A 27,368-nucleotide genomic window follows, 5' to 3' on the forward strand; every position below is an offset into this window, starting at 1 on the left:
GAGTCTTAATTTAATCTAGACTAGCCTACTAGTCTCTTTTGCTCATTTCACTAGTGTGTGTGTGTGTGTGTGTGTGTGTGTGTGTGTGTGTGTGTGTGTGTGTGTGTGTGTGTGTGTGTGTGTGTGTGTGTGTGTGTGTGTGTGTGTGTGAGAGAGAGAGAGAGACAGAGAGAGTAAAAATTGAACGGGGTGTTAACAACTGTTGTCTTCTAAAGCAAACATGCTATAGCCAGTTACATTTTAATGGCTTAAATATATGGACGAGCTATAAATAGTAGCCTACTCCCTTTCAGATCTTTATTAATTCCCCCGATCAATAACTGAACGGCTCTACCAAGCATGCGTGATACACGCTCGGACGGCAAGGCATACAGACTTGGCGCGAGTTCACAGCCGAAGGCAGGCTTTTATTGTGTGTCCTACCCAACTGGAGTTATACCTAAATCCGCAGATTTGGCTGTCCCGTGCCGTGCTGTGCACATTTTGCTCATCCGTCCTACAAAATGCCCCCACCAAAGCAATTATCCTCGCCGCCTTTTCATTCAATAAAAAAAAACTCAAATCCTGCTTTGACATTAAGAGCACCGCCACCGCATGACACTCTGGAGTAGCATCTAAATGAACGAGATCACATGCTGTTAAAACTGTTTGTGGGTCTTAGATGCTGCTGGTCTGGTACATGCTTCAGCTCGGGGCTGCCGTAAATTACAAGGTGAAATCGAAGCCTTCGAGTGCGCTGGACACGTTGAAAACGACCCAAATTAAAACAGGCGATACAATTATCTGACAGGACTCCGGAGATTTGCGCCGCAGACACGGGAAATTAATGAGGAATGAGAGGGACGGATGAAAATGTTCGTGTGTATCTCTGAGCTGGTGTCACTACAATCTTTGAAGCATGAGAAGAAGCCAGTCGCTGCGCATCGGAGAGCGAAGGACCGGGGCTCGCGATTGCAAGGGAGGACCGTGACTTTTGGAAATGTTCTTGGCTATCTGTGAACTCGAGGCTGCAGCAGGTGAGTGCGGTCACGGCGAAGTTTTGACTTTAAATGTGTTCCTCTGTCTCTGTCGGGTTACTCTCCTATGTTGGCAAACACATAGCAGACAAAGCTCGCTCTCACCACCCGTGTGTTTGTATCTGAATGGGTATCGAAACAATTTGTTTGCCACACATGTCCTGCGGTGTTTGCAGGACTGGCTGCAGTAACCTTGTACAGTAGTACAGCGCGTGTGTGATGATATAGGACTGACTGGCTGTTGTATGTAAAGCGCATTCCAACTGCACAAGCGAGTGGTGCAGCTTGATGTATTGAAACCGCAAAGGCACACGAAAAAGCAGCCTGGAGAGGAGTATTTGTGGGTGTAGGCTATTGCAGCTTCCCAGAGGCAACAACCCGTTCCGCAGTTGGTTTATTTAGGTTACATTACATAGTTAATACCTGACTCGTGAGCACTATCGCGTGTTTCAACGCAATGCTACTCGAACTTTATTCCCACTCGATTCAGCACTCCCAATGAACACAGTAACTTGTGATGATACAACGAACGCCCTGTGAATGCATAACATCTAGATGTCATTAAGAAGTAGCTTATGTCAAGCTCGATAGTATAGCCTAAAGAGCAACGTCTTGAACCAAATTTTAATTAAAGTTTCAAACTTTTTAGACAAACTGTGTTGTAAGATGCTGGGGCAATAAAGAACTAAGCAACTTAATGCAAAGAGGAGGGCCTTTGGGGGTGTGTGTGGTGGGTGTAGTAGGAGGCTTGGTGTGGATCCAACAGCACCATTTAATCAGTGCGCTTTATGCATTCCTTGTCTTCCAGTCACCTCTCAGGCAATGATTTATCTTCACTTCCGCTGCTCAGCCTGACACGGGGAATTGATAAAGCAATGGAGAGAGGCACTCATCTTTGCAGAAAAAAAACACATTTATTTTTCTCGCGCAATTGTGTGAGGCAACATGGAAGCTCTCAGAGCGCTCCTCTTCATCAATTTAAGGACACGTTAAAGGGGCCTAGTCGTGGGAGACAAATCACTGAAAAGCAATGTCTCGGTCTCAAGGTAATCCCCCCATGATCAAGATCCATTTATCTGGGTTGCTAGAGAGAGGTAGAGAGAGAGAGAGAGAGAGAGAGAGAGAGAGGCAGAGATTAATCCATATTGAAATGTTTCTGATCTTTTTTTTTCATGTATAGCCTACTTGGAGAGACTATTGCTGGCCAGTGTTTTTGTTATGTTGCTCTAAAAATGACTGGATGCAAAATAACCCCTTTGAATTTACTTAGCATTCCATGTTTGTGTTTTCTGCTAAATGTATCTTTTTTTAAAAAAACCAACCGATATTGCTGGGTGTAATCAATCAGTATACTGTACTCAATCAGTATACTCACTTGTATGATAATGAATGTAAAGACATGTGGGCTACTCAGCCTTTCACAAATAGCAGCAGAACCTGTGATCTATGTCTCACAACACTTGACTATGTATGCGTCAGTGCAAACTTTATCTGAGCGAAACTTTTGTAAAGGCACACTACCAGTTGAAGTAAAAGGACAAAAAAACAAGTCTGGATTAAATACAACTGCAGCTCTCCTCTGTGAGAGATGCGGCTGTGTCAAGCACGCTTTGGTGCGCCCACTGGTTTGTGCCGCTCAATAGAGAACTAATCCTGCAACCCACATATGGAGCACACACACACACACACACACACACACACACACACACACACACACACACACACACACACACACACACACACACACACACACACACACACACACACACAGAGCAAACCACAGAGAAAAAACACAAAACCATGGCTTCTCACATAACTGATGTAAATGTATTTGAAAAAAGCAAAGGCGTATTGGCATCGATATCTCGCTGCAACTAAACGCTTGCATGAAGGCACCGGGGAAAAAAGAGCCTCAAATATAGCTGGGAACATGAGTGCATCACCCTCAAATTCATTTGTGACAGACAGACAGACAGACAGACAGACTGCCAGAAGCCTTAAAGCTGGATAAATCCTCTACCCCTCCAGTCATCCTGAAGCACAACACAAAAATCAATCTGTCAAGCTCTGTTCTGCCGTCAGCGTTTGTCAGAGGATGTCAGCACGGAAATATTTATGCTCATAACCAAACCAGGAGTCAGCTCCCTTTTTTGTTGTTGACTGTTGGCCTACTCCCTCTTAAAAGTGTCTGTGTGCACGCCTATGTGTGTGTGTGTGTGTGCGCGTGTGTGTGCATGTGTGTGTGTGTGTGTGTGTGTGTGTGTGTGTGTGTGTGTGTGTGTGCAGGGCCGCTGGCAGGGGGGACAAAGGTATATGTTGTCCCGGGCCCTGGGAGATAGGGGCCCAAAATTGGGTCCCCCTTACTTATTGTATGTATTGGGTAGGGGGCCCGTTCAGATGACTTTGTCCCGGGCCCAACAAAAGCTATCAGCGACCCTGTGTGTGTGTGTGTGTGTGTGTGTGTGTGTGTGTGTGTGTGTGTGTGTGTGTGTGTGTGTGTGTGTGTGTGTGTGTGTGTGTGTGTGTGTGTTGTGTTTATAGTCTCACCAAATGCATTATGGATTTATAGCCCCCTTCTCTCTCTCACACGACATCATCGCCAAAACAGTTTGATTATCACAGCTTTGTTCTTTCTCCTCTCAAATGCATCCAATAGGATGATAATATCCCACCAGGGTGTAAAATAAATAAAATAAGCAAACCAAATAGCAACAGCAATAGCTCCAGCCAGTGCTCAGCTCACACTTCTCAAACTTTCAAATCTGGCTCAACTGCTCAACCCCTCTATCCGACCCCCCGATTCCCCCCATCCCCTTCCCAGACACCTGTTGGCCTCTCTGTTCTTGTCTTTTTATATATACCCCACCCCCTGCGCTCTGGCCAGTGTCAGAGCAAGTGCACACTGGGCCCAGGGCAAAACACTTATAGGGCCCCCCCAAAACAGCCTGCATTGGTCACAATAACCCCCCCCACCACCACCACCACCACCACAAATATGGGAGGGCCCTAGGCCCCGGGAACATTCCCCACTTGCCCTCCCCTATAGCTCCGCCCCTGGCTCTGGCATACCGGCACCATGCCAAGGCCCCATGGACATCTCAGGTGCCAGGGACAATAAAGAGGGACCAGTACCACTCAGGCCCCACGCTGCTATGCACCACCCCCGTCCCCTCTGCCTGCCTCGCATGGCACCCTCCTCATCATCGCTGTTCTTGTCTTGTCTCTCTTAGGCCTCCTCTTTTAATTGGGGATTTACGCCCGCTAGGCCCCCACATCGCTGCTGCATGCTCCCTACTCCCTGCCTGGCTTGTCTGTCCATGGGGCTTTCTAAGAATAGTGCTAGTTCATGGGTGTCACCCTCACAGAGGCAGAGGAGGAGGAGGAAATGGGGCTCGCTGGCTGGCTGGGTCTGGCTGGCTGGAAACTGTGGGTGTTTGTTCTGTGTCTGAACACAGGGGCAAAAGGGGGCAAGGTGTTCAATTGCTGAAAAAATGTCAATACAGAATCTATGCAAAGAATATGGTAAAACATCCCTTAACAAGATATGTGGAGCACAGTAATAAGCCACTAGCGCATGTTATCTCTTTGGAGAAGAAATAGTCAGCAACCGCATGCGGCATATCACACTCAACCACGCACACCGACCATTCACAACAGGAAGTTCTGCACAGGAACTAATTGCGTGCTGAGTGCTGATTGGTCTGTCATAGTCTATCGCGCTACACTTTGAACTTTCAGTATTTTAGTTTAGTGTTGATTTAAAAATAAAAATAAAGAAACGGGAGGATTCTGTAAATATGTAACAAAGTGAAAAGTGATATGTTTCGCTTTGAAATGTGGTGGGTGAAGTCAAAGTATAGTCTCACCAAATAAAAGTAGAGTTAAGTACAGACACATGCATATGCTATTGTAGTACAGTAATGATTACATGTACTGTACATGTTCCTGTCCACCGCTGTTGTGTAGCTGGCTTAGGGAATGGATGCGTGGGTATGGGTGTGGATGTGGGGGGCAGGTGGTTGGTGCTTGTTTTTGGCGTGTGGGACAGGGAAACTCTGGTACTGTCTGAACATAGGGGATAAAGGGCAGGCTCTCTGGGGTGGATGTGAGGGGTAGTAGGGGTGGTATGCGTAGGTCTGAGGGACTGTGATAGTGGTGGTGGTCATAGGCACACTGTAAAAAATAAAACAAATCACAAGTTAACCAGCTGCCTCAGAATTCCAAGTTAATTTAAATCCTAATTGTAAGTTGTGTGAAGCTTTGAATTGCAGCTTTGAGTTCAAAGCTCCTCACAACTTACAATAAAGATTTAAATTAACTTAGAATGCAGATGAACTTGTGATTTCAAGTTAAACCATGCTGTTTTATTTACAGTATATATCAGAATTGATTGTTTCCCCCAGCACTTTATCGCTAGGGCGGCCACCTTGACAAGAAATATAGGGTTATCTGAAAGGATATACAGTAGTATATAAAATATTTCATGTTGTGAATGTAATTTCTAAAGTTGTTAAGCCAAAAAATATAAATACTTTTAACTCCCCATCACCTTGACTAACAAACATTCTGGGGGACACACTGTATAAGTTATCATGACTTATCCTTGATATATTTTTTTACAGTGCATGTATACATGTCTACATGAGGAGAGACAATCTCGTGTATGGGGTGGTGGTGTTGTGAAGGGGAGAGGATCTAGTGTGTGAGGGGGAGAGAGGATCTAGTGTGTTGGGTGGTGATGTGAGGGGGAGAGAGGATCTAGTGTGTTGGGTGGTGATGTGAGGGGGAGAGAGGATCTAGTGTGTTGGGTGGTGATATGAGGGGGAGAGGATCTTGGGTATGGGGTGGTGATGTGAAGGTTAGAGGATCTAGTGTGTTGGGTGGTAGTGAGAGGGGGAGAGAGGATCTTGGCTATGGGTTGGTGGTGGTGTGAGGGGGAGAGAGGATCTTGGCTATGGGTTGGTGGTGGTGTGAGGGGGAGAGAGGATCTTGGCTATGGGGTGGTGGTGGTGTGAGGGGGAGAGAGGATCTAGTGTGTTGGGTGGTGGTGTGAGGGGGAGAGAGGATCTTGGCTATGGGGTGGTGGTGTGAAGGGGAGAGGATCTTGTGTGGGGGGGTGGGGAGCTGCTCCTCTGGGGGTGGTGCTCAGGCGACAGGTCAGGGTGTTGGTGCTGACATGCACACTCAGGCCGAATATAAAAAGGCCAAAGGGAGCCAAATTCTGCTCTCCTCTCCTCTCCTCTGTCTGTCTGGCCAGACAGTGTTGCAGCTTCATTGGATGTAGTATGCATTCTCTCTCTGTCAGGCACGCACACATGCACGCACGCACGCACGCACGAACGTACACACCAACATGCGTACACCTACGTGCACACATACGCACAGATACACACCTATGCACATGTGCACGCACACGCTCTCTCTCTCTCTCTCTCTCTCTCTCTCTCTCTCTCTCTCTCTCTCTCTCTCTCTCTCTCTCTCTCTCTCACACACACTCTCACACACACACACACACATGCTGATTCAGCAATAATGGCAAGGTGCTTCAAGCTGCAACCTTGTATTTAACTACAACTTTGTTTACAAAAGGAAAAATGATGCGACTATTTGGGGAAAATGCTTTGTCAGGTGAAGAGCGAACTGCCCCCCCTATTCTTAAAACAACATCGTGAGTTTCATGACTTGCTGCTACAAAGAAGACACTAGTTTTGCCCTCAAAGAACACATTCCATGAAAAGAGGTCCATTACTGTGGACATTTACATTGTACATTTTTGTTACTAAGGAAACAGGCAATGGAAGAAGATGGTAGAAACAAACCAAACCAGGCCCTACCGTGGCGCAAATGGTAGGGCACTCGTTTGCTATGCGGCCGACCTGGGTTCGACTCCCGGCTCGGGTCCTTTGCCGACCTTTCATCTCTCTCTGCCCACTCACTTCCTGTCACTACCTTCGCTATCCTGTCAAATAAAGGCAATAAAACCCCCCCCAATATATATATATATATAAAGAAAGAGACCAAACTGAACTTTGCTGACTTACTGACATTCATTTGACTTTTTTTCATTCTCTTTTGTGTTTTTTCATTGCAAGACAAACAAATGAAGATCTTAATAGCAAAGCATTTGTGATTGCAATCATTTTCTGGAAGAAATTGAGTATTATCTGACAGAATTGAAGGGGTGCCAATACTTTTGGCCATCACTGTACATAGAGAGGTAAAATGGGGACGACCAGTAAGACCTTACTTACACGTATGGATATTTTTGTGAAAACATCTGTTTGGGCCTTTTGTTTACATGTAAATGGAGTTCTAGCTCCCTAGAAGATTTTTAAAACCAGGGATTTCCACGACAGGATATGTAAATGGATTAAAAAAAAAAACTATTGCATATATGTTACCGAGGCCTTAGTTTGGGTGGGTTATGTTACAGTAAAATAACAGAGCAACAAATACTTAGCCATTTTTGTTACTACATAAAAGGATAAGGGAATAATTTAGACAGAATCCATCAGCGCTTTCACCACAAGTCTGGGTGGATAGTGCAGACACAAATTGGATTGGATATTAGATCATGTTTGGCTTTGAGTCATTTGAGTGAGAATAAGCTTTGAGCTTTGAGTAAGAATTAGGCACTCTACTCCCTGAACAGTGGGCTTCTGATCTTACGTAAATAAATTGGATACACATTGAGTCCGTCAATCACACACTGCACCAAGAATGACCTCTTTGGAGCATGCGAAAACAAACTACTAAAGACTGTACTGATAGCAACATTACAGAAATTTCTCTTAGGGAATTGCAATTATACAGTTTGGGAGGAACAAAATAAAATGCTCTTAAAAGCCAGCATAAATGGACGGACAGACAGGCACTTTGTTGTGTTTACTTAGTAGGTGTGTCTATTGATAGGCTCTGACAGTAAGTGCGGTCTCATGTGACAGTGTTTGGACAGTAGATCAGCATTGCTTAGTCTAGATGATGAAATCTCTTGCCAGCCTCTCCATTGGAGAGAGAGAGAGAGAGAGAGAGAGAGAGAGAGAGGGAAAGAGAAGAAGAAGAAAAAAGAGAGAGTCAAAGAAGAAAGAGGGTGGAAGAGAAGAGGAGGGAGAGAGAACGGAAGATTGAGAGAGAAAGATGGACAGAAAGGGAGAGAGAGAGATAGATAGATAGGTAGATAGAAAGTGAATCTGAGAAAAGAGAGAGACAGTGTGAAAGTAAGTGTGGGGAGGGAGAGAGAGAGAGAGAGAGAGAGAGAGAGCAATGAAAGTGAGTCCGAAAAGCCCTGGTGACATTTTGACGAGCGCCCTGAAGGGCTGGTCACACCTGCTGCTCTGCGTCTGTGGCGGAGTCGCGTCGACACGCGGGGGAATCAACACTTTTAATTTGCGTAAGCTCATCTCCGCGTCGCACAGAAAGTGAATATTGTGTCAGAATGGCGCGGACGAGCCAAAACATGTGAGCGTGCCAGCCAGGGGCTTGGATTATGGGTCAGCTATTCCATTGCGGCACTAAGGGCCCCCTTAGTGTGAAGGTAGAGAGGAGGGGATGAGACACGGTTGCACAGGGGCTTGGGATCGCTTTTCAAACCTACTGCGCCCACGACCACAGAGCAGAGCAAGGGAGGAGCTGGAGTGGAAAAAGAAGCATGTTTTGGACTCTTAACTTCCCACGGAGTCTCTTCAATGATCACAGGTTTGATCTGACTGGATTTGGTGTCTTTGAGAGTTTTGGTTTGGTTTGAATGTGCACTTAGCTTTTGGTTATCCTGTAACACATAAAGTTGTTCCTCAAAGGTCTATGTGAGAGACACCCTGCATCTCAGTGTTGTGTGTGAGTGGTTCAAATATTTGTTTGGTGACTGGCTTCTGCAATAGGTTTATGTAACCGAACAGTACTTTGATTTTGTGTGAATATATTATATGTCATTTTGGGAGAGTGCTCAGTGATGGGGAAAATATGAACCGCAGAGGATAAGTACATGAGTGGAAAGTGGAGAGGTATTAGCTATGTGTAGGAGCTACCCTGATACTGACAGAAGGTCAGTAGAAAAAAACAGATTTAGCAGTCTTGTTCAGATGCTTTATTTGTTGGTCGAAAGCAGGAATAGTAAACAGGTGGCTGCCATTTTCTCTACTTTCTACTTTCTCAATCTCAATAGATATAGTGCAGTGCAGTGAAATACCATGTACACAGAGCCCATGTTTTTAGTTGGATTAATGGTTGGAACAAAATGTCCACAGACACGGTCACCATCCGCTTACAGTTACATATTTTCTGATATTGTAAGCCTTTTGTATTGTCTCATATTGTAAGTCCTTTGTATTACAAACCCTTTGGCCCATATTTGGTGTGATATGGGGCTGGTGGCATTAAGGTAAATCAGAGCCAGAATGAGAGTGTGAAGGGCAGCTGTCCCTTCGTGTCACCGGCCTGACACCCATTTCTCTTCCCCACACACACACTCACAAGCACGCACGCACACACTTACACACCTACACACAAACACACACGCACTTACACACACACACTTACACAAACACACACACGCATGCAAGCATGCATGCACGCGCACACACACACACACGCACACGCACACACACACACACACACACACACACACACACACACACACACACACACACACACACACACACACACTTGCACGCCCCAACATACACTCAGCTCGAGAGAAGGAGGTGGGGGTGAATGGCTGGCAGAGGAGCTGGACTTATGACTAAGCAACCAGGAATATGGAGCTGCTGCTGCTGCTGCTGCTGCTCCTGTCAACTACAAAATGAGTGTCTCTTCTACCCTCTCTGTATTCACGCACATGCCCATGTTTACAGGCGTAGGCACACGCAAAGACATGTATGAACTTTCTCAGCAACACACACATGCACGCACACAGTGCGCGTGCGCGCGCACACACACACACGCACACGCACGCACGCACACACACACAACAACACACAACAAACATACAGTACATCCACATACTCGTGCGTGTGTGTGCGTGCGTACATGGACATGCGTGCATGTACACACAGACACAGACAGACAGACAGACAGACAGACACACACACACACACACACACACACACCTCCCTTTTGTCAATTAATGAGATTTGTAGGGCACATCATCCAGGTCTAGGTTGTTCTGACTAACGGACATAATTATCAGAACACAATCCCGTAGCTGGAAGGGCCTCGGCGGGATTTTGTCTTTTTGCTCATATTCAGGTCTTTGGGATAATTAATCTTTCCTTTTTTGTTCTCCAGTAGACTTTGATGCTGTGGGCCTTTTTTGTGTTACATGGTCCCATAAGATCTGGCACCCATTCCGTTCTGTTCTACTGATTAAATAACTTGTCGTGCTGCTTGCCATAAAATAGCATGAAGAATATGTTCAAAAATCATCCTTTTGCGTTTCTGTTTCTGTTTCTTTTCCTCAGGCTGTTTGGAATGAGATTACTCATGACATCCTCTCCACACCCCACGCCTCCCGCTAAACCCATCTTCAACATTATTGGGTTATGAGCACCTGCATTCTTATAGGAAATCGGTAAGTCAGAGGAAAATGTAGTCTGACGCCCCTTGACTACATCCTAATATAATTTACAAATCACGACAGGATGTCATGATGCTAAAAACTTGACGATGTTGTGCCAACAGGTCTACAGAGCCTTCAAAACATTACAAAGTAAACTGTATTAAACATTACCTTACCTTGAAGCTCAACATCTGATGCCGATTGTCCAGGGATTACTGTATGCTACCACTGAGCTACAGCTCTTGCATAACAAATTGTTTGTTCAAACATTTGTACTTGTTGTTTTTTAAGACAGCGGATAAGTGATAACATTGAGTGATATAATATGTGACATACATACATTTCACCTCCCCAACAGTTATACAGGCATTAGCGACTGTTACACATACTGTATGTATCTCTTTGAGTAACATATGACATATCAATTGCTTTGTCTGTTGTAAAGCAACGGTTCTTTGAACCGAATTAGTCAGCTAAATTGTTGTATTTATTACTGTATGTACTGTATATGTGTTCTGCAGGCAGGCGGTAATATGTTCGGGGAGCCTGTTGCCCACCTGTGGACCAGGTGCTTGCCGGTACTGCTGCCGCTGCTACTGCTGAGCTGCGCGTGCCAGATGTCAGCCGCCGACGTGCCGTGGTCCTGCCCGCAGCGCTGTGACTGCCGCCTGGAGACGCAGGAGGTGAACTGCTCCCAGAAGTCCCTGTCGTCCGTGCCCGAGGGCTTCGCCAGCGACGTCAAGCGGCTGGACCTGTCCTCCAACCGGCTCAAGACGCTGAGCCGCCGGCAATTCTACGGCCTCTCCAAGCTGCAGGAGCTGGACCTGAGCAACAATGTGCTGTCCATGATCGAGGTGGAGGCCTTCCAGGTAGTGGTGGGCGATATGACGATATTAAATCGTGAATCGTGATATCAAGTACAAGATCATCTCGAATCTGCCAAAGTGAAGAAATCGTATAGATCGCCTTGCAGTGAGGATGTTTACTATCAGTATCAGAGTGATGTTCACTTACTTGTGTTGTGGTCTTCACATTTGTTCTTTAGAATATTGTATTCCAATTGTGCACTTCATGAGAGTGTCATCAGTGTGTTAACATTTTATTAACTGCAAATTACAAATTGCAAGTATATCTGTTTGTTTTTTCTTTCATTTTTTCGATGGAAGATTGTGATAAAAAAATCGAAATCGAGATTTTATGTTAAAAAAATCGTGATATGACATTTTTGCCATATCGCCCACCTCTACTTCCAGGGCCTGCAGAGCCTGCGCGCGCTCAAGCTGCGCGGCAACCGGCTGAAGATCATCCCCGTGGGCGTCTTCTCGGGCCTCTCCAACCTCCGCAGCCTGGACGTCAGCGAGAACGAGATCCTGGTGTTCCTGGACTACACCTTCCGGGACATGGGCAACCTGCAGCAGCTGAATGCCGGCGAGAACGACCTGGTGTTCATCTCGCAGCGGGCCTTCTGGGGCCTGCCGAGCCTGCAGGAGCTCAACGTGGACCGCAGCAACCTGACCTCCCTCCCCGTGGAGGCGCTGTCGCAGCTCTCGGGCCTGGTGCGGCTGCGGCTGCGCCGGCTGACCGTCGGCCCGGCCTTGCCCAGCAACGCCTTCCACCGCCTGCGCCAGCTGCGCAGCCTGAAGATCCTGCACTGGCCCTCGCTGGACACCGTAGGCGCCAGCAGCCTGCTGGGCCTCAACCTCACCACGCTGGCCATCAGCAGCTGCAATCTGAGCGCCGTGCCCTACGCGGCCATGAGGCACCTGGTGTACCTGCGCTACCTGGACCTCTCCTACAACCCCATCACCACCATCCTGGGCAACCAGCTGACTGAGCTGGTGCGGCTGCAGGAGCTGCACCTGGTCGGGGGAGGCCTGATGCGCATCGAGCCCGCCGCCTTCCGCGGGCTCGCTCACTTCCGCCTGCTCAACGTCTCGTCCAACCGTCTCGTCACGCTGGAGGAGAGCGCCTTCCACTCGGTGGGCAACCTCCAGACGCTGCGGCTGGACCGCAACCCGCTGGCCTGCGACTGCCGGCTGCTGTGGGTGGCGCGCCGGCGGGTGCGGCTGGACTTTGACGGCCGGCAGCCCGCGTGCCTGGTCCCGGAGCGTGTGCGTGGGCGCCGCATCGGGGACTTCTCGGAGGGCGAGCTGCCGGTGGTGTTCACCTGCCGGCAGGCCTACATCCCCGACCGGCGGCCCCAGGAGGTCTCGGTCGAGGAGGGCTCCACGGCGCTGTTCGAGTGCCGCGCCGACGGCTACCCGGCGCCCGGCATCACCTGGCTGTCCACGCAGCAGACCATGCTCACCTCCATGGGCCGCATCCGCGTGCTGTCCAACGGCTCGCTGGAGGTGCGCTACGCCCAGGTGCAGGACAGCGGCACCTACATGTGCCTGGCCACCAACGCCGCCGGCAACGACAGCATCTTCGTCAAGCTGCAAGTGCAAGGGTTCCCCCGCAACCGCACGGCGCCCTACTACCCCGAGAGTGCCGTGGGCGGCCACGGCGGGAGCTGGAGCACCACGGACTACCCGCCGCCCCCCTCTGCCAACACCTCCACCCAGGTCACCAACCCGTACCCGTTTGACGCCAAGACCCTGGTGATCGCCACCACCATGGGCTTCCTGTCATTCCTCAGCTCGGTGGCCATCTGCTTCGTCTTCATGTTCTTCTGGAGCCAAAGCAAGGGCCAGATCAAGCACACGGCCACCATCGACTTTGTGCCGCGCTCCTCCATGGGGGGTGGGGGAGGTGACGGGGACGCGGGAAGGTTCACCATGAAGCTCATCTGAGCTGCGGGGAAAGGAAAAGAGGACGAAGGAGGAAGTTGGAGGTTGTTTGTGTGTGTGTGTGTGTGTGTGTGTGTGTGTGTGTGTGTGTGTGTGTGTGTGTGTGTGTGTGTGTGTGTGTGTGTGTGTGTGTGTGTGTGTGTGTGTGTGTGTGTGTGTGTGTGACGTCATGTCGACAGGAAGTGACATCACAGATCACAGAGACCAGAACTTTTAATGTGAGACTGCTAGTTTACCTGCCCAGACAAATGTGTCTGAATTTGTGTATTAATAATATTCATATTATTATTAATAATAAGAAGAATAACAATAATAATAACAACAATAACTAGAAATGCACTCAGAGAGAGCAGACCTCCGCCAAGGAAGCTGTTTGATTCAAGTCTTTCTGCCTCGTTTTTGTGGAGTTAGAAACTGGAATGTCAAAATCTTGAAATGGTGAAGAATATTTTTTTAAATCCTGGATCCGGATCTTGATCCGGATCACCACCAAAATGTAATCACTTGTTCCTTTTATCATTTCCAACAACTCCATAAAATTTCATTAAAATCTGTTCATTACTTTTTGAGTTATCCTGCTGACAGACAGACAAACAAACCAACGCGACCGAAAACATAACCTCCTTGGCGGAGGTAATGATAATAATAATAATAATAACAACAACAGAGATTTGCTATAAGCCATGTTGTCATTCATAGTCGTTGTGGTATACTGACATTGCTGTATGCTGTACATGAAAAAGCATTTCAACTGTAAGATGCTCTATATATTTTTCACTACAATAAGTTCATGTACTGTATTGTGAATCGCAATCATCAGTGTGTATGCGCATTTTGCATGAACTAAAGTGCCACCTTCACAGGGAGCATTTTGATACAGACATTGGAGAAGGTACACATAGTCGATATGTAAATGGTACTCATTATATTTGGTATAGATGCTTATCATACTTCACACACTATAATAACACACACCATATTAAAATCACACAAGCTTTTGACTGCTATACAAATAGGATTTCTGTCACACAGCAATGATTTAAAGAGATAGACACGTGTATTGAGTCTAATCATTTATGTGTTGGGTGCTTTTGAAGCGTAAGCATTAGAATGCATATCAGTTGCATCAAGTGTTGATTTCATTTTACGTTATTTTCTTTTGAATATAAATGGTCCAACCGCATACACTGCCTGCAAATACTATGATGATAGCATTGCAATAGGTCAATCTCATGGCTTGCTTCTCCAAAGCTAGTATGACCAAATCTTGAAAAAAAAATCCTGAATAATGATGAATGTTTTGCTTTGCAAATATTCACTTTGATTTTTTTTTTTTAAAACAGCCTACTCATTTATGACACTTCTTTTTATGAACCTCTTTGTAAACGTCTTCATTTACAACCGTCAACTATTAAAACAAATATGCAATTTGTCTGTTAAGCCCTCTGTATGTTTTCCACAATGTAATTGTTTCAAGTAATGTTAGTAATGTTTTATGGGCAGTCATGGTTAAGCGGTTAGGGAGTCAGACTTGTAGCCCAAAGGTTGCCGGTTCGAGTCCCGACCCGCCAGGTTGGTGGAGGGAGTAATTAACAGGTGCTCTCCCCCATCCTCATCCTCCCCATCCTCCTCTCTGACTGAGGTACCCTGAGCATGGTACCATCCCGCCGCACTGCTCCCTAGGGGCGCCATTGGGGGCTGCCCCCTGGCACGGCACGGCCGGGTGAGGCATAAATGTAATTTTGTTGTGTGCAGTGTGCAGTGAACACTTGTGTGCTGTGGAGTGCTGTGTCACAATGACAATGGGAGTTGGAGTTTCCCAGTTGGACTTACACTTAATGTGACCAGTGGAAAGGAAGACTTAGAGCTAATGTGCTGAACTTGGATAAACAAAGCTATGCTTGGGCACTTGGTTTAAATACTGCTGAGGCTAAACTATTCTCCAAAATGAATAGAGTGTGAAATGTCTCACCTGTACAGATACTTATTTGGCCATTAACAAGCTAATGATTCTGGCATCGTATACTGTAGGAGGACTGGACCACACCACAGGAGTTCACAATACCAATTTGGCTGAAAGTGCTGTTTGTTTGAAGACAATAACCCCTATTTGCAGTGGCCTTATAACAGGTATATACTCTGCATTTCCCCTACTGGGTCACTGGTGGTGAGTGATGCAGCCATCACGTCACAGTGCCATCTCTCTCTCTCTCACACACACACACACACACACACAGACACACACACACACACACACACACACACACACACACACACACACACACACACACACACACACACACACACACACACACACACACACACACACACACACAGAGAGAGAGAGAGTCTGTACTGTTCTCCAGTCAGCACTTGAAGCCACAGTGAGCCAAAACACTCAAACCCTCCCCACCCAGCACACACACACACACACACACACACCTGACCGCTGCACTCCCATGAGTCTCTCTCTCTCTTTCTCTCTCTCTCTCTCTCTCTCTCTCTCTCTCTTTCTCTCTCTCTCTGTCTCTCTATTGCTCTCTCTCCCCCCAACTCAACCACAAAAATCATTCCAGTCCAGACTCACACATAAAGCGAACCACACACACGCACGCACACACACACACACACACACACACACACACACACACACACACGCACGCACACACACACACACACACACACACACACACACACACACACACACATACGCACACACAAGCACACCTACAGTAACCACAGAACTCTTGAAGGTCAGTGTGCTCCTCTCCACTCCACAGTGCCGCTCGCTCCTGCGCTCCTTGTCCAGACAGCTCATTTGAGGCTCTTAAGTGGATTTCAGCGTGCCGTAGACAGGGACCCGCTTCCCTGCCGCAGCCTGGAATAACCCAGAATTTCAAAACAGGAGAGGATAAATCACGTGTGTGACCGACAGGACAGGAGATTTAAACCCTTTTTTTCTGGATTAACCCTGTTCCACCACCGCGCATGCTGCGATTTGTTATATAGGTCTGTCTGGCACCTGTCATGGAGTGTCAATGAAATAAATAAATAAATAGAAGGTGCTGGACCTTTTGCTAAATACTGCGTGCAAATTCCAGCTCATGCATGCTGACACCGCACAAAAAGAAAAAAAAAAGAAAAAAAAGAAAGCGCTAATCCTGGATGGATCTTTTTTTATGGCATGCTGGCAGCCCATATCTTTTGTGTACTCCTTCTAAACATAAATTACATATGCCTACCACAGCAGTCAGATATCCAGAAGACGAGCAGGCCCCGCTTACACTGGTGACAAACGGGTCAGTTGCAGGCCCACTGAAGGGGGGGGGGGCAGGGGGGCTTATCGCTTAGCGTTTCTTGAAAGGCCAAAATGGCTACATCATGCTACATGCTGCATTAAATTGCAGTTGGCAGACGCTTTTTAACTGAACGACTTACAATTATATCACTTATCGCTTATCCCTTTACAACGCAATTCATTGAGACGGAGCCCCTTTCAGGTGAATTTGTCCTGGGTCTGGTCAGAGCTATTAGCGGCCCTGAGGACAAGTACATTACAAACATATTTTTGCTTTGGATAACAGGACCAGGGAAATGCCGCCAGATTAAAAATAGGTCTTGCTTTCCCTTGCCGGCACAGTGTGCTGGTCAGCTGTTTTTCTATCTCCTTTTGGGATAGGTTTTTATACAAATAGGACTACTATAGTATAGTAGTAGAGATACATGTGTTTTTTTAATCCTGAAGGAAAGGAAGGTGCCCACCACCATATAAATAACATACAAATATCACACATTGATACACCTACATTGGATCCTGTGGAGTTTCAAGGGGACTTAGACAAAGAGGGACTTAGGGTCTTTTAACTGTTCTTCTCTTCAACCTTTTGGGGAGAGGGCACCTTGAGAGAGATGTCAATAGCAATATCACATCACTTTTCGGTCATTGAGTTCAGGGAGGTACTGCCAAACTCACAAAGGTAATTTAAATACAAGTAGGCCTACATATTTGTGGTATTTTGAATAACAGTACACAACCAGTCAACACCCCCTCTCACCTTGGACTATGGCCCTAGGCAATATCTTAGTTTTCTTGCCTGTTTGTGACAGGGCTGACTGGATCAGAAGGACCTAGCTTGTCAAAGTGTAAGATTTACTCAGTGGACTGAACCCAACACTTAATCTTTCTTTGCTCATAATGTGAAATCAAAGTTCAGTTTAATTTTCTGCCCCTCCAAACATCAAAACTAGTAATTGCACCCCAGTGAAGATCTCAGATCTCTCTCAGTTGAGATCAAGGATGGCAAAGAGCCAGCTGATTAGCATAAACCAGTGGCATTTCGGTAGGTCTGTACAAGAGAAATAGAGGCAATGGAACATCTGGAGTTCCTTTATTATTGAACAGAACACCATGAATTACACGGTCTGGATATATGAGAATATGTTTAAAAATTCAGAGCAGGTTTTGTAAGACAGTGCAGCCTGTGTGAGATAATGCAAGTGTTGGTAGTTTCAATACAAAATCCTCTGGTGTGAAAAATGACTAAAAATATTGCCTGACATCTTAATTAGAGTGCACACTCAACCCATATGCTTCTTACAAAAGGGTGGTAATAAGGCTGAGCAGTGATGGAAAAGCTTTACAAAAGAAAAGAAAGGAAAAGAAAAGAAAAGAAAAGAAAAGAAAAGAAAAGAAAAGAAAAGAAAAGAAAAAAATGCCCTGTTTAAAAACAATACACCAGGGAAAGGGATATGAGCCACAAAGTACACGATGTGAAGACTGTATAACACAGAACTCATGCATCCATCGTAATGGCGAAACCAAAGTTAATGCACTGTAACTAAATACTGTAAGGTGCAATGTAACCACATCTATGAAAGGTCTAGATTGCTGTGGTATATGGTACACAGCACACTTTAATGTGTACAGTACAATATGCAAGAGCTTTGGCATAGGCCTACAGCTCATACATAAAAGTGGTGAAAACGTATTTTCCTAAAAAAAAAGTACCCAGTAGCCCATGTTGTTATGGGGTGTTTAGACATTAAAAGAGGATGGGATGGCCTTACCGTGGCTGATATGGTAGGGCACACATTAACCACTCGGCCGACCCAGGTTCAATTCCAGGTCCGGGTCCTTTGCCGGTCCTTCCCCATCTCTCTCTCCCAGCTCACTTCCTGACTCTCCTCCACTATTCTGTCTAAAAAAAAACAATAAAGGCTGAAAGCCCCCCAAAAAATACTTTTGAAAAATATGATGGGATGTTCAAAATATTAAAATATCGTCTGTGACAATTTTGTGTCACTGGCCTATAACCTCTAAAGCCAGGTCACACCTGTGCGCAACGAGTGCATTTTCTTGCCAGGGAAAAGTCAACTTGTAACAGAGTCAGACGCTTGCCACTGGCACATACACTGTAGCTTTGATGAGGTCCTATCGAACAACGTCATTGCAGAACAGTTAGTGTCAGTGGCCTCTAGGTGGTGCCAAACACAGACTGATGCTGAGGCATCCGTTCAACAGATTGACATGTTCAGCACCAGGAAAGGAAATCAAATCTTAAGACGCCAGTGGGGCTAGTGTCACACTTTCAAGCGCTTTCAGCCTTTCCCCATCAGAACCGGTTGACGTGCCAAGAGGCGCACTTTCGACCAACTCAGGTTGCATAGCTTTTCCGAAGAGTTTTGCCTATGGGTGCAGAAAAAAATGGATTCATCAATAGCCTCACTGCCAGGTCTTCTCAAAATTCAGGGTAATTGTGTTCATAACATGCTTCCTCGGCACATGGAAGGTCGAGGAAACAGTAGTCAGTCCCAGCTGATAACCCACATCTGACAAGGACAATGTGCGAGAAGGTATCGTTTATCTGTAATGTCTAATTTGCAATTAAGTTTAAGTGCATCCGCTGTGGACAGTTAGGCCTGCTACACGAGCATCAAGAGGTGAATAATGGCCAGCCACAATCCAGAGTCCTTGACGCAGATGCACCTGCAATGAACAGCTGCAAGGGTAAATATGGGTATGCAAAGTTAAACTACACAAAGATCAGCAAAGTTACACGCACCTGGTGTAGGCCTACTCCTGAAATGTCACGTCACTTTTTATTGGTTTTCAAAGTCACGCAGAATTGAAATATGTTTCGCCTCAACCTTTAACACAACCACCATGCAATAGGCGTTTTCGTGACCATCCCCGTTAATTATACCCTACAGTAGGGCGGGTCTATACCTACCAGAGTTTTTCAAATAGGCCTATATGGGGAACCTGTAGTGTAACCCATCGTTTCCTGGCAAAGTGTAACCCATTATATTCTATGAAAAGAATGCAAAGGATAACATGTGCGACCAATCAGACCTGTACCTATCCGAATGTGGCAAAAGGCTGGTTTGCTAACTATCCTGCATTTTGAGACTCCACTGCCAAATTATTTGTAGGCTATGTTTTTGCACTAATGAAAGGACCACTCACTTGCCTTAAGAGACCCTCAGCTCAGGACAGATCTCCACTCTTGTCTGTTTTGACACCGAAATCGATAGCAATCGTAGGATGCACGGCAGGCAGAAACGTGGGATGGTTTCATTATAGTACGAGACGGTAGGCCTACACATCGACGAGACTGATACGTCAATATTGATCGACCACTTCTTGACTTCTAGCGTCTCTCTGAAATGATGGCCGGTGTTTAATAATCACAGCTCCTGTTAATAATACTTAAAACTCTGTGAAATAAAAGAAAAGTAGTACTGATTGTGTTCATGATGAGCTCATTCGCGGTCAGTGTAAAAAAAGCGCTGCGTGCGTCTGAAAATGTACACACTGAACGGTTATTTCGTCGTGGTAGTAGAGCCCATTATGTTATGCAAAATGCAATCACCATGTATGAATAATTCTGTTTTAGGATTGGGGTTTCTTGAATCTATAACTTGTATTTCCATCTTTTTCTTTCAAGCTTTGAGGTGGAGCTTGCGAGCTTCGGACTTCTGAGAGGAGAACGTTGAGACAGACCAACCAAGGGATAATTTGAGAGAGAGAGAGAGAGAGAGAGAGAGAGAGAGAGAGAGAGAGAGAGAGAGAGAGAGACCGGGCCAATCCAGTGTCTGATAACGTAGGCTGGTTAACTCTTACCAGTCACATCCTCCGCCAGGGTATCCTGAGGTAAATACCAAATCGTTGGAACAGTATTTCCTGGACATAAATACAATATTTGATGTCGACCGGACCTTACAAGATGCGTTGGATCTTATTGGCGACCCTGTTGTCCGTGGCATGGGCTGAGAGAATGCCAAGACTGAAATTTGTCATCCGAGGTACGTTTTTTTTATTGCACGCAGCATCAGGCAATAAAGTTGATAAGATGCATTCATAGATTTTGACACAGTCGTGCCAAGATGTGCGGGAATTATACATGTCGCATGCGCACAGTTGGCTACTCGTTTCGCTTCTTTCATTCAGCAGTTAGAAGACTGATGGTTGAATGGTACACACGGGAAAAAATCCAGTGGAGCCCACCGACAAATGCCAGAGGACAGATGGATGCGTGCTAATAAAATCCGTTCTACATTTCCTACACTGGCTGTAGCCTATCAGAATGTAACGTCTGCATCAAAACTGACCATTCCATATCCATAGAAAAATTAATCAATTTGCAACGCCACAACAGCAGTGATGTGTATCAGGGAAACATATTTGTCAACTATAACGAGATGGGATAAGCGTCATCACTTAACCACTTGTAGAGTCAGCTGTCTGAACTGTCATAAACGGCATAGAAAAATGCACAACAGACTGCCTCGTATTTCAGACACTATTGAATGTTCTTCTTAGCCATTTCACGGTGTAAGTTGTAAGTTTTTGGTGCTGAAGCGCATCAAATAGTGCACTTGGCGGCAGGCTCGCTGCCATTTGCAGGAGCATCTTAACACTGATAGACTGTTGCCGACCCGGGTAATGTCCAGGACTACACCGGGAAAGCATTATCTTAAGGCTGAAGTACACTTATCATTACTCAACGCCTTTCAGCAGAGAGGATCTCGCGTTGTAGTACCGCTGCAATGCAGTTGCTCACACTGAGGGAATGATGGCACTGCAGCAGCAGCAGCCTAGCGATGGCTCACGGAAGACCTCGAAAGCTTTACTGGCAAACGCACACAACACACGCACGCGCGCGCACACACACACGCACGCGCACACACACACACACACACACACACACACACACACACACACACACACACACACACACACACACACACACACACACACACACACACACACACACACACACACACACACACACACACACACACCAATCAGACACTGGATAGATGGAAAATTCCGCTCATCCAGATAACATTTTTTTCATTCAAAGCACGAACGCCGCCACACTTCATTCTTAGTCACTGCCACGGAGCGCCACAATGAATACCGCGGCAGCGTGTCAAGAACACACAAGCTCGCCCGGCTTGGATGTCTACAAAACGCCACTGTCTCTCACCTCAGAATAACCCGTCCTTGATTCAACCAATGCACATTTATTTATTTGTTTATTTATGTATTTATTTACTGCTATTCGCTGTGTGTACCCATGCGTAAGAATTCACAGTGGACCGCAAGGACGTAGCGGAGTATTAGTGCCATAAATTCCAGCACCATGGACAGCGGCCACTGCCTCGCCCAGCGCCCGCATTTTCCATTCAAGGCACGTTTGGCTAAATTGCCAGCGGACTGGCTGAGCGAAACGCTCTCTACTAGACCACAGAATTGAAAGTGCCCAGTCCATCTGCATTTTCTCGAAGCAGTCACAACTGCGTGAACCAGGGAATATGCTCCGTTTCACGTCTGTTGATACAAACGAAAGAATCCCTGAAACTATTCCAGGTGTGACTAGTTTCCACTAAAAGTAAACCAGGCCCCATTTGGTCCAACGATGTCCTCTAATTCTCGTTGTGTTGAGAATGTAGAACAGCTGTAGGCTAAAATAGACCTTATCTAATGAAAATACCCCCCACCCGACTGTCTGTTTGTTCCCTCAAGAACAAGACCGGTATCACTTTGAGAAACCGGAGAACTACATGACTGTGTACCACAAACAGGGCACTGATGTCCTGTACGTGGGAGGCCAGGCAGTTATCTACATGCTGACATTCACTGACAAAGGAGTTCAAGACATTAAGGTAGGCAATGATGAAGTGCCCTATTTGCTCAGCACCTCCTCGACTTGACCCAGTAAGACTACAGGAAGGCTGTCTGACTTGACCAACACACAGAGAAATGGAAGTACGCCTGTGTGCATAAGCTTACCACACCAGCAGTGCCTTTCTGCAGACCAATTATGTGCCTTTGAAGTTACAGTACGGTATTGTAAAGGATCCATTTGTTACCTTTTTATCGAGACATTGTCTTGTACCTGGAACAGTGGTGTAGTCTACTTTTTTGTGGTGGGTATAGTTAGGGCTGGGCAATGACAATATATATCGTTATCGTGATATAAAAGTGTATATCGTGACCTTTCGCCATATCGTTTATATCGTTATAGTAATTTTATCAATTTTATGCGATTGAATATCTTTTCATTACATTTCATGTTGTCACAATACACACTATACGTTAATGTAACTGTAAAAATAAGAATAAAACATCTATTTTAAAGAAAGGTTGTTTTGCGACATGAAAAAATACAGAGCAAATAAAGAGAATAACTGAAAACGTATGTAATTGTGCTATATCGTGATATATATCGTTATCGTGATATAAAGTAATCCATATCGTGATATTGTTTTATTTCCATATCGCCCAGCCCTAGGTATACTGTATATTTGAGCATGTTTTGAAGTGGGTATACTGTATATATTTGTGCTACTCAAAACAATGGATCAATCAATTTTAAGTGGGTATACTGAAATCCCTGAAATTTAGACGTGGGTATACTCCGTATACCCGCGGTCTACGTGGACTACACCACTGACCTGGGAGAATACTGTTGTTCCCCACAGATCGACACATTTACCTATTTCATTATATTTAAAAAGCAGGTGCATTATTACACTGAGAAAAAGGTACTGCTGGTGCAACAGAGCACACCTACAACCTACAACCATTTCTCTGTCTGACCTACAACCTATGAGTATAATGATGGGCATTTTGGTTTGTTTGTTGTTTATTTACTCTATACTCCCCCTTCAGATCCCTGTGGTCACAAATCAAAATGCAAGGGATACCTGTTTTTCGAGAACGACTTGGGGCAAGGTAGGTTATAACATGTACACCTGTATGTAACATTTAGGAATTATATGAAGATTGTTTCCCTGTTATTAAGGAAAAGTTCACCATTTTTAGAAATACGGTTGTTTCACAGCTCACCTCGATTTAATTAATTGAGTTTTACATTTCTCCTGCTCTTCCAGCTTTTTCTGTGTCTGGTGATGTTATTTCTTAACAGGTATCATTGAACCGGATGGTACCAGAAACTACATTGTACCAACTGGTTCCATTCGGTTCAATTATACATGCTAAGAAGTAATATCACCAGAATTACTAGCCTGGCAAGCCAGACTAAATGTGAGATTAAATGTGAATATTTAGTCTGGCCCACGATCAACGAGACATCGGAAGATTGTTAATGGGAACAACCCATTGTTTTTCAAACCGTGTCTGTGCCTATTGGCCAACGCTTTGTCGTCACTCCCTCAAAACCCCATCCGCTTTACATCCAAAGATTCAAAACAAATCTCCTGGGTTGTGATTGGTCCACCAGTTTCAGGACCTGGGGCATTGTCCGAGGTAGACAGGCAAAAATAATTTTGGCCGCTGGCAGGTGGGGCTAGTTTACTTGGCTACAGAATTATGTAATGGCTTGAAGAACAGGAGAAATGTTAAACTCAATGACCAGTATTTAACGCGAGAGGATGTGTGAAATTAGCTTATTTCCAAAAATAGTGGAATGTTTCTTTTACTACAGTATCTGCTCTGATCTGAAACTGCACCGAAACTAAAGCGAAACTATAAAGCCCAAACCTTCTTAGCTAGTTTGATCGAAGATCTCTTATATCGATCTGCAACAAAATATAACAGACGCAAAAAAAAGACCACATGAAGTACAAATAAACACACTCTTCATAGTTGCTTGGCTTCTCTGAAGTCAGTGTCTTCCCCCATGGCTGTTGTCTGAGAGGCCAGCTGCTGAGTTTGCTCTATTGGTTTTCTATCAGCCTCATGCTGACACTGAAAATGGACTAGCTTCAGCCACATGGGTGTCCATGGTGAGTCTGTTGTGCTGCGGAGAAGGTTTGCTGAAAAACTAGAGTATGGCATAAATGGAAGATCTGGCATGTACTCAGGGGCAGCCGACAGAGGGAACAAAGGGGTATGTTGTCCCGGGCCTAGGAAGTGTGTGTGTGTGTGTGTGGGGGGGGAGGGTGTCCAGAATCAGATCCCTATTACATCAATAATATGTACTGAGAGGGGGGACTTTCAGATGAATTAGTCCTGAGCTGTCAGCGTTTCTGCATATGTACTTATATATGGACTATATGGGTGAGCCATCATGTTGATGAGAGGCATTTACCATGCTTTGTGATGGGCAATCCCAATAATGGCAACAATTTAAATCCTATCGATTAGCAATTGAATAGCCTCTAAACCTAAGCCAGCTAAGTCTTCAAGCGCTAGTCTGATATCACTATATACACAGACATGTAATGCATATAATGCAAGCAGCTTGTGGAACAGCTATTCTGGCAAGCATATTCCCAGCTAAGAATTAAATCACAGTCACACTGAATAAATATAAACCTTGCTATGTCTATTAATGTAGCACTAAGATGGAATTCCATGACCATAGAGCGTTAAGTGGTTAGGGTGTCTTGTAGTCCAAAGGTTGCTGGTTCAATTCCCAACCGGCCAGGTGGGTGGGGTGCTCTCCCCATCCTCCTCCGTGACTGAGCAAGCATGGTACTGTCCCGCCACACTACTCATTTGGGGCTCCGTTTGGGGATGCTGCCGGGTGTGGCATACATGCAACTTCATTGTGGGCAGTGAGGCACTACATGTTTTGTCACAATGATAATGGGAGTTCTCCAGGCGGTCATGTTGACTTTCTGGAAGTAGCTCAAATGTGCTTTACCTGCTAGCATAATTCATCTCATGTCCTTCTTGTCATCAGCTGGAGTGTGATAACTTCATCACTGTGATTGAGGACGTCAACGGCACGTTTGTGGTTTGTGGGACAAACGCAGGATCTCCCAAGTGCTGGCATATGGTAAGAGCTCTTCCTGTATTTTTTTTGCTGAAACTGAGTTGGAATAGAACAGAACAGAATAGAAGAGAGCAGAATAGAAGAGAGCAGAATAGAGATGAATAGAACAGGCTATTACAAATCAGAGCAGCGCACAATAGAGGAGAGTGATAATGACATTATCGTGGTTGGATATAAAACAAAACTGTTGAAGTCCTCGCAGTCAGTGCATAATTCATTGCGTAGGTATATGGAGTAGCAATCATTCTGCGGTGCTCTTCTTTGTGAGAGCATGATTAGCTCATCATTGTCTCATCTTCGCTTCTCAAAAGCGCTACGTGTCAGAAAGCATTTACTGAAACTGGGTGCTTCTACGAATCGTTTTTGAGAATCCTTGAGCATGCCTAATTCACAGTTGTCTAGCAACCCTTATATCTGAAATGACACAAGATGTGCACAACGTGAGCGGAAAAGAATCAGTGAAGAAATGAAAGACATTTTTTTGAAGAGCGGTTCTAAACAAGCTTTGCAGGTTTTGTGCATTGTGACTTCTAAATGCTGCCAAATGTTAACATGGCTGAATGGGCTGTTTGGCTGCTAATTATTCGTTCCCTTCATCAACATCCAAATAATCCCACTGCAGCAGGAAATAGCAAAGTCCTGCCAAAATATCATCAAAGTACTGATCTCAGGGAATTTCACTGTTCTTCACCATCGGAGCAGTTCTCTTTATCCTCCGACGGTAATAAGCTCTCACTCCCATTGATGCATTCATGCATATGCATAGTTGACCCTTGTGACTTTTATGTCACACAGTGAGAGGTGTCTTCTGCCACTTCACCTCTAGTGCCCCAGAGATACAGTATATCACGTAAGTGAGTACACCCCTCACAGTTTTTGCAGATTTGTGAGTATAACTTGTCATAAGAAAGCATTAAAGAAATTTCACTTTGACACAATGATTAGTGACCTTTTAACAACATATTTAACTGCTTATTTGCTGACCTTTTAACAACATATTTAACTGCATATTTAACTGCTACAACATATTTAACATTTCTTGTTCACTCAGAAAAAAAATAAATACAGCTATTAATGTTTGAACATGTACCCACAAAAGTGAGTACACCCCAGATTAAAATCCGGTAGAGAAGGGGCCGTGTTGGCTCGAATCGTCTAGAAATGAAAAGGGATTGAAAGGGAGGTCATTGGCGTGCGTTTCAACCTTTCTTTGCATTGAACTTTTAAATTTTGAGTGTGCACCACACATGCTTGACACCATCTAAAGCATTTTTTTTTTAAAATCTTGGTCTCTAGAGAGATGAACAGACCAAGGATATGGATCACTGGAACAATGTTGTGTGGTCTGAAGAGACCAAGATAAACAAATTTACTTTAGATGGTGTCAAGCATGTGCGCTGGTAAACAAGTGAGTTTTACAAAAAAGTTTATCCTCTCAATAGCCAAGCATGGTAGTGGGACTGACATGGTTTGGGGATGCATGAATGCTGTCAACATGGGCAATCTGAAATACACCTAGAGGAAGCATGACTACTACTGACTACTGTGACTACTGAAGCAGATCATGATATTCTCCATAGGATTGCATTCAAATCTCACACCAATCTATTTAAGACAGGTGCACACTCAAAATGTAAAAGTTCAATGCAAAGGAAGGTTGAAACAAATACCGATGACCTCCCTTTTAATCCCTTTTCATTTCGAGATGATTCGAGCCAACACGGCCCCTTTTCCACCGGATTTCAATCTGGGGTGTACT

At 45.3% G+C, this 27,368-nt stretch overlaps 2 protein-coding genes across 3 annotated transcripts in view; both read left to right on the plus strand.

The window, feature by feature from the left end:
• Nucleotides 1–838: 838 nt before the first annotated feature.
• lingo4b (leucine rich repeat and Ig domain containing 4b) lies at nucleotides 839–14,790 on the plus strand. 2 transcript variants are annotated; one of them, XM_063198210.1, is made up of 4 exons: nucleotides 839–1,016; nucleotides 10,472–10,581; nucleotides 11,091–11,438; nucleotides 11,823–14,790. In XM_063198210.1, the coding sequence occupies exons 3-4, from the start codon at nucleotides 11,103–11,105 to the stop codon at nucleotides 13,359–13,361; spliced, it is 1,875 nt and encodes a 624-aa protein (XP_063054280.1). In that variant the 5' UTR covers nucleotides 839–1,016; nucleotides 10,472–10,581; nucleotides 11,091–11,102; the 3' UTR covers nucleotides 13,362–14,790. The 2 variants fall into 2 exon arrangements, with proteins under 2 accessions (XP_063054280.1, XP_063054278.1); XM_063198208.1 differs by lacking the exon at nucleotides 839–1,016 and adding an exon at nucleotides 8,331–8,711.
• Nucleotides 14,791–20,584: 5,794 nt separating this feature from the next.
• si:ch211-113g11.6 (uncharacterized protein LOC559008 homolog) overlaps nucleotides 20,585–27,368 on the plus strand; it is a 17,359-nt gene continuing 10,575 nt past the window's right edge. The window contains exons 1-4 of the mRNA XM_063198211.1: nucleotides 20,585–20,663; nucleotides 22,390–22,529; nucleotides 23,539–23,601; nucleotides 25,517–25,627. Coding sequence (XP_063054281.1) covers nucleotides 20,585–20,663; nucleotides 22,390–22,529; nucleotides 23,539–23,601; nucleotides 25,517–25,627 — 393 coding nt within the window. The remainder of the gene's footprint in view (nucleotides 20,664–22,389; nucleotides 22,530–23,538; nucleotides 23,602–25,516; nucleotides 25,628–27,368) is intronic.

This window comes from Engraulis encrasicolus, chromosome 5 (genome assembly GCF_034702125.1).
Source record: "Engraulis encrasicolus isolate BLACKSEA-1 chromosome 5, IST_EnEncr_1.0, whole genome shotgun sequence".
Classification (NCBI taxonomy): Eukaryota; Metazoa; Chordata; class Actinopteri; order Clupeiformes; family Engraulidae; genus Engraulis; species Engraulis encrasicolus.

Bases quoted from the DNA above. Each gene is read 5' to 3' on its own strand.
- lingo4b (XM_063198210.1), top strand. From the start codon at position 11,103: ATGTTCGGGGAGCCTGTTGCCCACCTGTGGACCAGGTGCTTGCCGGTA. The intron at 11,439-11,822 runs GTAGTGGTGGGC...CTCTACTTCCAG, and splicing joins TCGAGGTGGAGGCCTTCCAG to GGCCTGCAGAGCCTGCGCGC.